Here is a 14,477-nt window from a genome sequence, read left to right on the forward strand (position 1 = left end):
TATACGTAGATGTTCCTTTGTAAACGAAAAAAAGGTACCAATCTATCTCCCTCTCCATTTGTTAAGTTAAAAAAAAAAAGCAGCCGGGGCGCCTGTGTAGCTCACAGCGAATCGGTGGAGGTCCTGGGATGCGGCACCCCCACCTTGGGCTCCGTGCTCAGTGGAGAGTCTGCTTGAGGATTTTCCTTCTCCCTTTGCTCCTCCCCCCACTCACATTCTCTCTCTCAAATAAATGAAAAACATTATATAAAAAAAAATAAAAATAAAATAAAAATTGAAGCAACCGGTAGCTAGTGATTACTACTTTAAAGTGGAAAAAAATCTTACATGGAATGATCTTTGGCTAAAAGACTGTGGGAGTAAAGAAGCAAATTCTATGCTGCTGCATTCCTCTCCTTTCAGAGAACTGATGTCTTTGGGAATTGGTCCTTCAACAGTAGCGGTTAAGTCTAGGGACTCTGACCTTTTAATATCCAGGAGAAACGGAGTTGATTAGGTCCACCTTTTCTGGAGTCACATATTATATTCTCATTTTAAAATGTTCCATTGCTTTAAGTTTCAATATTGTGATCTAAATAAAATTTATGAATATTTAACTTCTGCTAATTTCACATATATTAACATATATTTCTAAATTCATAGAATAGGGATGATCAGAACTTAGATACTTGGTAAAGAAAGTTGGGAGAAGTATTTGTCAGTTATAAAGTTCAATACAAAAGGAAAGTGTTAGCACTAATGTGTATGTACTGGCTATCCAAAATTGTGGTAACTCAGATCTTTTGAGTTGGAGAGTACACTATGAAATGACCATACATTGAAAAACCGATACCTTGTCAAGCCTAACGCTGCAAATGAACTTGTGCAGTATACTAGAACACTTTTTTAAAATTCAACATTTATAATTAGCCTATTCTTGTCTTTACTATGTAACACAACTAATTTTTTTTTTAACTTTAAGCTCCTTAGAGACTGTTTCATTTTCTTTCTGCAGTTTCTGAAATTCTTACTCATCAGTGCTGAAGAGAGTGGGCTCAAAAATTCAAAATTTGAATATACACTATTTACATATATACACTGTGTAAATGTACATTTAAATTTCTCATTTCCCAAATATGCCCTCTGAAATGTTTGACAAAAGAACTTTTAAAAGATAAATAATTCTCGGGGCGCCTGGGTGGCACAGCGGTTAAGCGTCTGCCTTCACGCTCAGGGTGTGATCCCGGCGTTATGGGATCGGGCCCCGCGTCGGGCTCCTCTGCTATGAGCCTGCTTCTTCCTCTCCCGCTCCCCCTGCTTGTGTTCCCTCTCTCGCTGGCTGTCTCTCTCTGTCAAATAAATAAATAAATAAAAATCTTAAAAAAAAAAAAAAAAGATAATTCTCAATGAGCAATTGTTAAAATGACCTCTTGGAATTAGACTTTTAAGTTGAATTTCTTTTTCATTCCTACTTAGTTAATGCATTGCTTTTTAAAACCAAAGTTAATGTAAAATTAGCCTTTCACCTCTATTAAAAAACATCCTCTCATCTTTCTTATGATGGTTCTTATGCATGAAAATTGGCTTTTACCTTTCAAAAAGTGTGAATGCACTTAAAGATAGAAGTCTAATATGAAACCTCTTATACATATCTTAGACATGTATTCCAACCATCACATCACAAAGGAATTCTTATTTATGTCAAACCATAATTGCACACTTTTCACTCACTTACCCAAAATACAAGTGATTGCATTTTTGCAATCAAGGTATGTAACATAGTAAGTCATATTAAAGCACTAATGAAGCTCTCATTCTAAATCCATCACCTGGAATTAGCACCAGTTAATTGAGTGTTGTGACTTGAAGCAAGTATTTATCAGTGGGATGTATACAGGTTTCCCCGCTATGTGAAAGTAGAGCATTCCTACCAAATCTTACCTAGGCCAAAATGGTGGAAAGCAGCGTATCCCCTGCTTTCCAAAAGCTTGCATTATACTACTTGGCATTGCAGAAGTTCTGTAATGCCAGATCTGAAGGAATGAGAGTGTTTCTGAAAAACTAAAAATGAAAAATAGATGAAATAAAACAGAGGCTCTGAAGAGTATAAATAAAGTGAGTAACAGTGTGCAAAATAATTTTTATGAAATGTGTATTTAGGTCATTTGAGTCAAAAGAAAGATGGAATAATATTTTCATGAAGAACAAGACAGGATCTGTCAGTAAACTATCTCCCTTCCATTTTTTTTCCTGAGAAGAAAAATGACAGTAAGTAATTTAACAAAAAGTTAATTTTCAACTACTAATAAAATGACTTACTTTTGCAATAATAGTGAACAGAAGGGAAAAATATCCTTCACATGAATACTACAATAAATTTTTGTGAATACATTGATACATGTTGAAAACTCATGAAATGGGGATTCTGTTGGCTCTGGTAAACAAAATCATCTCTAAAATGAATTGGCTGGTATAAAAAGATTACACAATTGGGATATTAATTATTTTGCTACCTAAGGTGTGATCTAACCCAAATATTATTTCCAAGAGTTAAGTCACTTCTTAAAAGAATGAAAGAAAGGGGTGCATGGGTGGCTCAGTCAGGTAAGTGTCAGGCTCAGGTCATGATCTCAGGGTTGTGAAATCCAACCCCATGTATGGGCTCCATGCAGGGTGTGGAGCCTACTTAAGATTCTCTTCCTATTCCTTTGCCACCCGCCACCCTCAGCTCGTGGGCACATACTCTCTAGAAAAAAAAAAAAAAAATGAAAGAAATACATTATGTAGTCTGCCATTACACATACCATATACTTTCAAAAAGGGGGGGGAAAGACCTGCGTGGTCTCAAAAGCTTATGGGTTGGGTTTTTTTTTTTTTTAATTTTTCAAATAAAATGCAATGCATTAAATCTGAAATATAAAAAATATATTTGAAAAATGTTCCTAATACAGACTTCTAAAATCATGGTATTGTACTCAACAAGACTGAGCTCCAAAACTAAATATGGAGCATGCAATCTATATCCCCCCATCCCATAGATTTAAAGTCAAGAAAATATATGTTCTTTTTTATTAAGACACCCCCATCTTAACAAATTCAGTTTTGTGAATCAACACAACTCGTGTTGTAATAAATACTGGGTGGTATCTATTATCTAGCAGGATTATTTTAATTATAATTAACACAGGGAAAAAATAAGCAAGAAATTATAGGATAGTGGCAAAAGTCATATATAAAATACTCTGTTAAATAGCATTACATACCTTTCTTAGTAAAGTGCTATAGTTCTATTTCATAGCTATGTTTGCAGGATATCATTTAGCTTTTCCCTTAAATTTGGTCATATCAACCATAGGTAACAAAACAAATTTATATAAGACCACCTCCTAAATTAAAAGATATAAATGTGTTGTTTACAAACTTCTAGATATGTCTGAGAAATCTTTTTACTCTTTATTCAGGCTACCAGAGTAAAGAAATCATTTCATTTACTTTATAGCCAAGGAACAGTATTATTAATATTATCAACTCTGGGTGATTTATCTGAATTTGAGTTTCACCACTGTAGGATTTGTTTAATTAAGAAAAAAAAAAGACAGATTGATGCATTCATTACTTCACTTTTATGCTTACTTTATGTTTCAACCATATAATTTATTTTTCCATATGAGAGAGGGTAGGACACATATTCTTCTTGGATATGTTATCGTTTATTGTTTCAAGTGAATGGAATAGATAAACCCCACTGAGTAGTTTAGTGTGGCCCTGTATCTTATATAACCAGGTTAAATGAAGACGTTATTTTGTATTCTGTATATTCATGTATACCATAAATTGTCTTAATGACAAATGCAAAATTTACTTTATTACTTGCCCCAAGTTAGCTGTTGATCCCTTTCACTGATAATATACAAGTATAGAGAATAAGAAGCCTTTAAAATTGGGGGGGTGAGATGCTTTCCACTAAATTACTGAAAACTGGAATTTTTATGTTGGCTCTTGATGACTGGAAAGCCAATTTTAAGAATCAATATTATCCAATATAAAATAGTACACTGAATTATTTAACTATAAACAGTATAATAAGAGCTTGTATAAGCTGACTGGGAACCAGTGGTGGCTTTTTAAATTCTCAGAAAGACTACACATCTTATAGCTAGAAGAACCACAGGTGATGATGAAGGTGCTCCACTTTTCTGTAGCAGCCATTACAATAAAAATCTTCATAAAAAATTATTTCACGATCAGCAAGAGAATTTTACTGGTATTAGAGGTAAAGATGAGAAGAGAAGAGTAAAGAGAGAAGTGTGTATTAGTTTTAAAAGTGTGGCTAGGTAATAAAAAGACATGGAAAAGTGATAAATTTCTTCTATATGTGCCCTGCTGCAAACAAACTCAAAAGAGAGCAAGATGGGTATTTTAAAAGCCAACATCAGGAAACATCCACTGATAATGCCCATTGTTTTACTTTATACTTAAATTACACAAGCAGAAAAGTTATGCTTATTAATAGTTTAATGTATGAAGGAAACATCCAGATTTCTGAATATGAAGGTACATATCTCACATTAATTTAAGTCTACATAAAGTAGAGCCTCTATACTGACATATTGAAATTTACTTTCTGCTTAGCCTTTTCTGTTATGTAAACAATTGTACATTTATTTGCCATTCTAAAACTTCAGGATCAAGTTTACATAATTTTGCTAAATTTCCGTGTTTGCTCAGAAGCAGTTTACAGTACTAAAACCAACCAGCCAAAGAACAGCTTCAACAGAAAGTTATGTCCAAAGGGGAAGAGGGAAAGAAAAAAAAGAAAAACGATAAGAAAAATGCTAACTAAGGTAAAACGGATGTTGGTGGGGAATGGGCAGTCACCAATGTTCACAGAAAATAGGTCAGTTAGTAACTTCTTCTGCAAAAAGCCTACACACTTCAGTCAAGCACATCAGTAGAATGATTTGGGAGCATAAATTTTTTTCGGCCACTTGTGATTTCCTCTGAATGAAAAGGAATCTGCAGGCTAACAAGCTGATCCTCATCAGCCAAGCTGGTTCATATGCACACTGTTCATGTGAGGTGCCCATGGTCCAGTCCACACCTATGAATGTAGAACATGCATTTTATTAAGTATTATATATTTAATACATATTTGATTAAAACAAAGCTCTTAAAAACTAAGGAAGTGCTCTTAATATCTATGAGCTAAAATAGCTAAATCTCATTCAATTTGCACCATACTTGGAAACAGTGAAGAAAAACAATGATAAGCCACTTTTATTTGTTGTTTTCCTGCCTCTCATTTCTCAAACAGGATCTGATATATCATTGTTTTTTAAAAACCATTATCTGAATGCATACAGTAGACTGATGATTAAAGAAGGAAAATGAGTCAAAGATGTTAAGCATACACCAATATAAGCTAAAACATACTAATTACTAATCATTTCTGTAAATTTTTGGAGTTACAATATTATAATAAATAATCTCTAGACAGCCCTTTACATATCACTAGTAAATTTTGATGTATAAAGTTACAACACTCTGTAATTTAAAATCTTTTACTTACCATCTCCTACCCAATGAAATATATTATGCCTTTTATAATTTTGCTCCAATCACTACCATTTTCCATATCCTCCTGCTACATTAAATTTCTCTCAATTTCCTCAACTATCCAATATTCACCATACTCCCTCACTACCATGATTTACCTGTATCCTATTTGTCTTGGCATCTCATAACACTAAAGAAATGTTCCCTGAATGATCAGCCTTACCGTTTGAGGGCCATTATTTTCTGTGGAGCTTGAAACCATCTTTATCAGGGAGTTCCAAGAAGGGTCTGCAGCATGAGGGCCATTAAATATGGGTCCTCCAGCACCATCAGGAATAGGTGCTACTGGAGGAATCATTGCATTCCCATATACAGAGAAAGGCATACCCTTAAAAAAGGAGAAAACAAAAATTATGCACATAGTCATATCTTCAAGTCACTGCCCTCTTTTCCCAATATAATCCATAGCCTTAAAAATTAAACTTCATTTTATTTTGAAAAAGTATGTTATCTAGGTAATCTAAAAATTATTTTCCATCGTATGATTTCTTCTAGCATTGGACTATACATAAGCCTACTACAGCCAAAATATTTGGTCAAAAAACATTTCTCTAGCCAGCTTTCGATTTATAGTTACAGGCTGAAGCCCATGCATCATTTCACAAATACTTAACCACTTGGAAGTAAAATGAAGCTAATAATAAGAAAAACATTTAGAAATATGGAAGTGCTTATTTAAGTCACCATTACCCCAACTTTAGGAAAGTCCATGTATCCTGCAGGAACATGCTGATGGAATGTACCAGAAGGAGTTACAATTCCTGTACTCTCTCGCTCCATTGCTTGATGCTGTGAAAACACTCCTGGATCGGACATTGGCCTATGAATCATAGGATTTCCCATACCAGGGTTACACCAGTCTACTTTGTCTGAGGGAAAACAAAAAGGCAGAAAAAAATAGCTGGTGATCTTTAAAACCAGAAGACAGCAAAATAAAATATTTAATATAGTTCTACCTAAATTTTCCATATTAAATTGTGGACTCCTTCAGAATAATGACCTACTTTTCTATATTTACTGCAGTATTTCCATGTGTGTATGCAGCGATAGTACAATAGCCTAATAAAATAACCTAAACACTTTGTGTTACAAAAGAAAAAAAGCCAAGGTAAGATAAAAGCGAGAGAGTCCAAAAGAAAATATTAGCATCTTCTTAACATGATGAAATGAAGAGAGGAATATGCTTGCATTAGATAATTTTCAGAAAGCAATGACAAATTCAATGGGAGATTCCATGATAACAAAAAATGGCCTGAACTCTTAAAACTGATTAGTGAAAACCAAGAGAGATGAATACAGATCTTTTAAGAATGATTGTTAATTAAATATTACCTACAATATTTTAGTTAAATGCATAAATTAAAAACTTAATTTCTAGTAGTCAGGATAGCAGGTCTTACCTTGATTGCCACCAATCCCTTCAAAGGACCAGATGCCACTATGCCCTACTGATGTGGATAAATTACTCCCAATAACAGATGGAGCTGAAGTTCCAGTTTGCCTGATACGTGCAGAACGTTCAGTCCCAATAGGGACTGGAACTTTTCTGTCCTGAGAGACATTGCTGGGCTTTTCTGACCCTAAAGGTACTGATGATGGGGCAGGCGAAGGTGCACGAACTCCAGAGGATACTGACTGTGCAGGAGAATCTAGAGAAAAGATATTTTGAAATAGTATACATGTCATCTATAGAGGGTATAATTTTGTAAAACGAAATCTTACATTCTGAAGACACCTTATATATGTGTTCTGAGGAAAAATGAAATATGAGAATGATGTTTAAAAATTATGCATATTAAAATTTGGTTAAATTCCATGACTTTGCAGTCATTTTTTAATCTGATCCACGATTTTTCCATTTAGTTATGTGACAGCAGAATATGAAGATGTCTAACTACACATGTACTATAACCCATTAAGCTAATTATTATTTAAATAAGTGCTTGACACCGAGTAAATAAACACCACAGCAATGAGAAGACAATGTTTAAATTAAAAAGGCTAAACAACAACAAAATAGAGGTGGGGAAAATCATCCCTGTATTGGCAACTTCCAAGCTGTATTTCTTGAGAACACACATCCCTTGGTATGCTATGATGAAAACAAAGGGATTCAGGTAGCCAACAAATCTGGAAAATCTAACTTGAGAAAAACAAATAAGTTTCTTTAAATCAGAACTTCACAGAAACTTAATATGCTGATAAAATACCAACAGAGGTCTATGCCTCACTGCCCAACTTGTTTTACTCTATCATGTATTACATGGGTATTCCACAGGACAAGCTTTTCAAAATGACAATTTAAGCTATACGTATCAAAACAAGGTAGGTTCTTAATATTTGGGAGTATTCTTTAGTGATTCAATTTTTTCAAGCACTAGAGAGAAGAAAAAACAAGAACCCAATTGTATTTCTTGTGAAAGGTTTAAATATCAATCATATTTAAATTTAAATAGGGTGTAAATGGTGGACCCTGAAGCTTAAAAGTCAAAAGAGTTACCTGCATATCTACAATTTACTCATAACTGCCTGACTGTATGCCCTGGGGATAGTCACTTAATAACACTTTTCCATTTAACCACCTTTTCTCATTTAAGTTTTCTGTGTGTGTGTGTGTGTGTGTGTGTGTGTGTGTGTGTGTGTGTTCCTCCAAAGGGATTCTGATAGCTAATAAATTTGCAAAATCAATCTATCTATCTACACACACATACACATACACAAAAGCATAGTGCCTCTACTTCCCAAGGTACTTTTTAGGGAATCTGAAAGACAAAGAAAAATTCAGTAATAGTATTATTCTGAATATGCTTAAAAAAAGATTTGCCATATATATTTTAGAATCATACAGATTTGGAAAGTACTGTGGAGATCAATGTCATCTTACTAGTTGTTGCATAAGTCCATTTTGGCTAAACTGATAGTACCACTTCTCTCAATAAATTGTAGTAATATTATTAACTTAAAAAAAAGAATGTGAAGTACTTCATAAATTATAATTTATTATAAGGATATAGATATTATCAGGGAACAAAAACATGAAACTTACGAGCTTATATGCACAAGTAAACCAAGAGAACTATTAGTCTTTAATGAAAAATTAAAATACATCTTTTGTGATCATGGATCCATTAGCATCTCTTCACAGTATTACTTTTAGCAAATTACAAGAAAATAGAAAAGCCATTTTTGTGTCTTTGAAGCAATTATACATATTTCTAAATTCACCTTAAAACCACACCAGTATAAGAAGGAATTCTAAGATGGAGGTACTATAGCAGCCCAAGTTTTTATTCTTCCCAAATCTTTCTATAAAAACAAGCTTCCAAGTTAGCAAAGCCAAATACCCCTGGGTAACATCTGTAACAAATCTAACAAAATATGCAAGTGAATCGAAAGATACAAGTGAATGGGGACAAATCACCAACGGCTACAAGACCTCTGTGGTATCAGCATCTGTGTGGAAAGAAGCAATTCTCCAGCCCTAAGAACAGAATAGGAGAACAAAACAGTCAAAGGTACTCAAAGGAAAGCAGAGAGAAGGCCAATCTGAGAAAAGCAGGTGAAACTGGGAGAGTTCTGCCTTCGCATGGGTAATTGCAAAGGATTTACAAAAAGAGAAGAAGCTGGAGCAAGAGTGACCCTGTGAACTCTCAAAAATATCTGCTGAAGTCTCATCCCAGGATAAAGCCTCACACTGCTAAGAAGCTTCTGGGAAAGGATTCCAAGTTGAACAGGAAAGGGACAATAGAAGCAAAGCAAACACAAGATCCAGTCAAGAGTGACGCTGAGGTGGGGCTGGTGGGAGGGTAAGGATAACAAAGTCAGATTTAATAAAGTATTAAAGTCATATTTTTGCATACTTGCCTAAAAGACAAAATTCTAGAGTCTTTAAGCTAGAGAAGATACCAGATCCCCTTATCCCTTCTAAAAGTTCAGGAAAACTCATTTAATTTAAAAATGTAAAACAGAATAGAACTGCAGTCAAATTCCATACAAAGGTATTATATGAACTAAGAGATATGGACCCAGAACATCTTATAGATAAAAGCATGCCAAAAAGAAAGCTGTATTCTAATATTCCAAAGCTGTATCAGAAAGAAAGCTATACTCTAAAATTCCAATTTGAGCTAAAAGAAATGAAAGAAAACATAGGAAAGAATAGCATAATTCAGAATTAGTAAAACTGGAAGCATTGACAAAACTCAGGAAAGTAGTAGAAATGAAAGACTATTCCAGAAGGTGTAAACACAAGAGATAAATAAAGTTTTGGGTTTGTTTTTTAAACTATGTATTGAAAGGACACAATTACATACCTGAGAAGGATCAACCCAGAATAACTAATGCTAAGACAAAGTCAAAGGTAGCAAGCAGATAAGAAGGACGGATGGATAGAAGGACAGACAAATGAATTCTACCTCTCCCAGACTCATGCCTGGGAACCTGATCTATTGTCAGTACTAGATCTAGTTTCTCCTTCCTTTCCTGAATCCTTCCAAAAACAAAAGCAAAGCAAAGTAAAGCAAAATACCCTCCGTATCGTTTAAATGAACGGAGAAACTAGGCCTGCCTGCTGACTAGTCCCATTTAAGAGATTCGCCCTCTTCACAGATTCTGCCATCTCACTAGCCATATTTTTATCAGATGACCGTGTTCTGCTTCCTCCCTGCAAGCTTACTGGACTAATGACAGGCATCTGATTGAAGAATGATCCATTTAAGGCTAGCAGCAATCTATGACTGACATGGCCTGACTTGAACATAGGAGGTAAGCAAATCATATTCCTCATTCAGAAAGGTACAATCGATAAACAAAGAAAAACTGGTTTAACTAACTATGAATTGAATCTTTGAGGACCATATACAAGATGAGATTATGAAGATGGCTAGGTGTAGAGGTAGTAAATAGAAGAGACTCACAAGACACAGACCTTGAGTCTGTCATAAATCCTCTACAGAGAGAGATGGAAAGAATAACTGGATGGCTCTGAAGATGGCCCTGGATCAAATCCTGCACGGTTCTGCAGATGGTCCTGTACAGCTTTTTTTAAAAGTCACACCATTTTCCTTGAGATTCCTCTGGTGGGTCTATGTTCCGTGTCATGAAAAGTGCCAAATTGTTATAATTTCTTTTCTCATCTCTAAGTATATAATTAGGGGGGAAAAAAGCAAACTTTAATTCAGAGCCAGTCATGTTGTTTTAAAATATGCCAGCTTATATACTGAAGAAAAAACAGGTTTTAGAAGTTTTGTGGGGTCTTTTACAATTTTGGGAACCTTCTTTAAAAAAAGAATACCAAACTGCAAACACAAAATTAGGTATAGGACCTTGGCAGGGCCCCTTGCAAATAAGTTACCCTGAAGCTGAAGCTTCATTGGCTTCATGGTAAATCCACTTCAGTTTTGAAATGACAACAGGTTCTGAATACAAATTGAAAGAGCAATGCGACTTACAAATTTAAAAAATGCTCCCGCAGGAAGATTACACTGTACTTTCTTCATGCTTCTGTTCAGTGTTTATTAAACTACAGTAGATCATTCAGATGAATGTGGTTGGTCATAACTAGCTTACAAAAAATTTTTAAAAGTTACAGAAAACAGAATAGAAAATACCAGCATGAACATACATTATAAGGATAAGTACTGTTTTGTAAATGTATTATTTCAGCTACACACATACACATGTCCTGGGTCACAATGTAAAATTAGTTTCTTCCTTTCAAAATTATGTTTTTATTGCTTTTTGATCTGATAACAGTTTTATAAGGACTGAATGTCAAAATGGCCCATTGACTAAATCAGCCAAGAATTGAAACTCATAGACCACAGCCAGTGATCAGTAACCAATGCATGAGCTGGTTGAGTGTGGGTAGGATAGATCTTAGCAGTTTGAGTGGAGTAAGGGCTCAGGTGATCTCTGCCCAGCCTTTACATGCAGAAGGTTCTTGGGCATCACCAATCTGTTGTACTGGGGCCTAAAGAAAGGACTTTTGCTTTCTAAAAAAAAATTTTAAAGGAAGGGGCCTGTGTCCCCCACATTCCAACTTAATTTGCCAAGATCCTAATATCATATCTTCATGTCCTAAAGGAGAGGAAGTGAGAAGAGGGGCAGATTATATGGAGAAATATGACAGAACCTGTTCAAGTACATAAAACCAGACAAATACATTATGAAAAGTAAGTCACATGCTTCTGCAGGTAGTTCTACAACAGCATCCAGAACGGTAACTTTTAAGGAAAGTGTCTAGATAAATAATAAAAACAAAATTTTGAAAGACTACAATAAATGAAAATACAAAGTTACATTTATGTGAACAGATTACCTAAAAAGAGTTGAAAGTCTAACAAAAAAACTAAATGGCCATTAACAAGTAACAGTATTAAGATTTATACTAAGTGAGGAAAGTGCAGACTAATTAAAAGTTTAGTATTAGAGGTAAAAGTGAAGAGTCTTGCCTAAATCAATCACTTTAATGACTGCAAAACAATGACTCGACTTACAATTCCTTCTACATATGAGTTGTCCTTATACTACAAGAGAGTTCCCTTCCTTTTAAAATTATAAATTCTTAAAAAAAATTTGAAAAGTTAAAAAAAATTTTAAATCTTAATCATTATGGACTTATGGATTCTTATTTTATCCAATAAGCTGCCATTATTCACTTTGGTGGTCAATTTTTCCTGAACTTGGCCAGTGGGAGATCCTTTAAAGCTACCTTGTGTGTCCTGATATGTCCCCACCATTTTGAGCACTTAATTACTCTCTGATACCATAAGACTTTGCAGCCTCATGATATGCCCCAACTCTCAAATCAGCTACTTCTTGAAGAAAGCCTTGTTTCTTTCAGTGGACAAAAGTATTTAACAGATGGATGTGGACACTGGATGTGCTCACTGTTGCTTAAAACTAATTGTTTCTAGGCCCTTTTTATAGATAGATAAGCTGGTGGGAAAATAGCAATTTCATGATTCACTCCTACATACAGGTAATTGAAAAATCATGAATTCACACTGATCCTCTAATTCTAATCCAATTCTATAGGGTTCTTCTTTGTCTTACCCCATTTCACATCTCTTCTTCTCACAGTGAGGACCATGGATTACATCATTGGGATACTACTTCCCAATCCTACAATAAACCCCATAATTTTAGAATTGCTTATCCATTACATTATAAAAATCCAATGTCCTAAGTAAATTGAAGATTTGTTTGAAATCTATTTGTCTTCAGACTGAGGGTATATTAAGGACTACGGTTTAAGAGGGTTTTTTTTGGATTGTTTTCTTTTGGTAGGTTTATGTTAGTAACTTGAGACACAGATAAGCTTGTTTCCATTTATGCTCAATTTTAGGGTTTTTCCCTTCATCAAAGTTGATTTTTTTTTTGGAATTTATAAACATTAACCTGGTTACAAAAGCAAAACTATTATTTTCACTCAGACAAGTGCTACTTCTTCCCCCATCCCTTACACTCTGTCTCAAAGTCTGACGAAGAATAAGAACACAGTGTCAGAGAACCTCTCTACAGATTACTTATTAATTACAAAGGGAAAAATGATAATTTGACAGTACAGAAACCTGGCATACATGATCTTAACCAAATGATCAAAGTTAACAGCACCAATAACAGTACAAACTAACATATTATGCAATATCATATACTGAAAGAAGGATACAACATTGACTATATAGTAATATTCCTGCCAAAAACACATAACCTAAATTTAATCATGAAGAAATATCAGAAAAACAAAATTAAGGGGAATTTTACCAAACCCATATAACCTTCCAAAGTCTTTCTTTGAAAGACAAAGTTAAGATTGAAGGAACAGTTCCAGATTATTTCACACTAAAAAGACACGGAATTGAATGCGACTTGTGATCCTAATTTGAATCTTGGATGAGAGGAAATAATAAACGTGTTATCGGGTCATTTGGTGAAATGTGAATATGGACTGTTAGATAATATTGTCCAATGTAAAATTTGCTGAATTTGTTAACTGTACCATAGCTGTGGAAGACAATGTTCTTGTTTTTAAGAAATATTATCATTTAGAGTATTCAGGGGAAAATAGCTTGATATCTGCAACTAACTCTAAAATGGTACAGAAAAAAATTCTCTACGAGGAATGTGGCAACATGTTAACAATTGGTGAATATGAGAAAAATATACAAGGGTTCTTTGTATTATTCTTACAAGTTTAAAATTATTATTATTTTTTAAGTTACTTGAGAGACACAATCTAATGTAATACGTTTACCTTGAGTGATTCATGGTTCAAAGGGGAAAAAAATCTATTAAAAATGTTTTAGGACAATTGGGGATATTTGAATAGGGACTGCATATGACATGATATTACTAAATTAATATTAATACATTAGATATTTGATAAATGGTATTGTGGCTGTGTAAGAAAAATGTCCTTATTTTTAAGATGCACACTAAAGTTTTTAGGTCTTAAGTGTTATATCTGAATCTTACTTTCAAATGGTTCAACAATAAAAAAAGGAAAGAGATAAAATAGAGCAAATGTTTAAAAAATTGCTAATTTTAAGGAAGTACCAATTGAAAGGAATATGGATGCTTCTTAAAGTATTCTTTCAACTTCTCTGTAAGTTTGAAAATTTCTGAAACTTTTTGAAACAAAAAGTTGTTGGAATGCATCAATGAAAATTTTAATGAGTTCAATGACATTCTGTATCAGTTAGCAATGTATTAGAAAACCTAACCTATACTGCTTGCATTGTTAAAAAAAAGCACAATGTTTTTCAACAAAAACAAAAATCAAATGAACATAAAACCAAACCAAAAAAAAAAAAAAAACAACAAAAACAAACAAAAAAAAACAATGAAAAGCCCACACACCGAACTTATAGGGCAAAACA

At 34.0% G+C, this 14,477-nt stretch overlaps 1 protein-coding gene across 9 annotated transcripts in view; it reads right to left on the reverse strand.

Moving 5' to 3' along the window:
- Positions 1-4,479: 4,479 nt before the first annotated feature.
- Positions 4,480-14,477, reverse strand: part of ANKRD17 (ankyrin repeat domain 17) — a 154,606-nt gene continuing 144,608 nt past the window's right edge. For all 9 annotated transcript variants that reach the window (XM_026509990.4, XM_026509989.4, XM_026509987.4 and 6 more), the window contains 4 exons: positions 6,996-7,244; positions 6,286-6,464; positions 5,759-5,923; positions 4,480-5,080 (listed from right to left, as the gene is read on the reverse strand). In XM_026509990.4, coding sequence (XP_026365775.1) covers positions 5,021-5,080; positions 5,759-5,923; positions 6,286-6,464; positions 6,996-7,244 — 653 coding nt within the window. In that variant the 3' untranslated portion in view covers positions 4,480-5,020. The remainder of the gene's footprint in view (positions 5,081-5,758; positions 5,924-6,285; positions 6,465-6,995; positions 7,245-14,477) is intronic.

Source organism: Ursus arctos, unplaced genomic scaffold (genome assembly GCF_023065955.2).
Source record: "Ursus arctos isolate Adak ecotype North America unplaced genomic scaffold, UrsArc2.0 scaffold_9, whole genome shotgun sequence".
NCBI classification, from domain to species: domain Eukaryota; kingdom Metazoa; phylum Chordata; class Mammalia; order Carnivora; family Ursidae; genus Ursus; species Ursus arctos.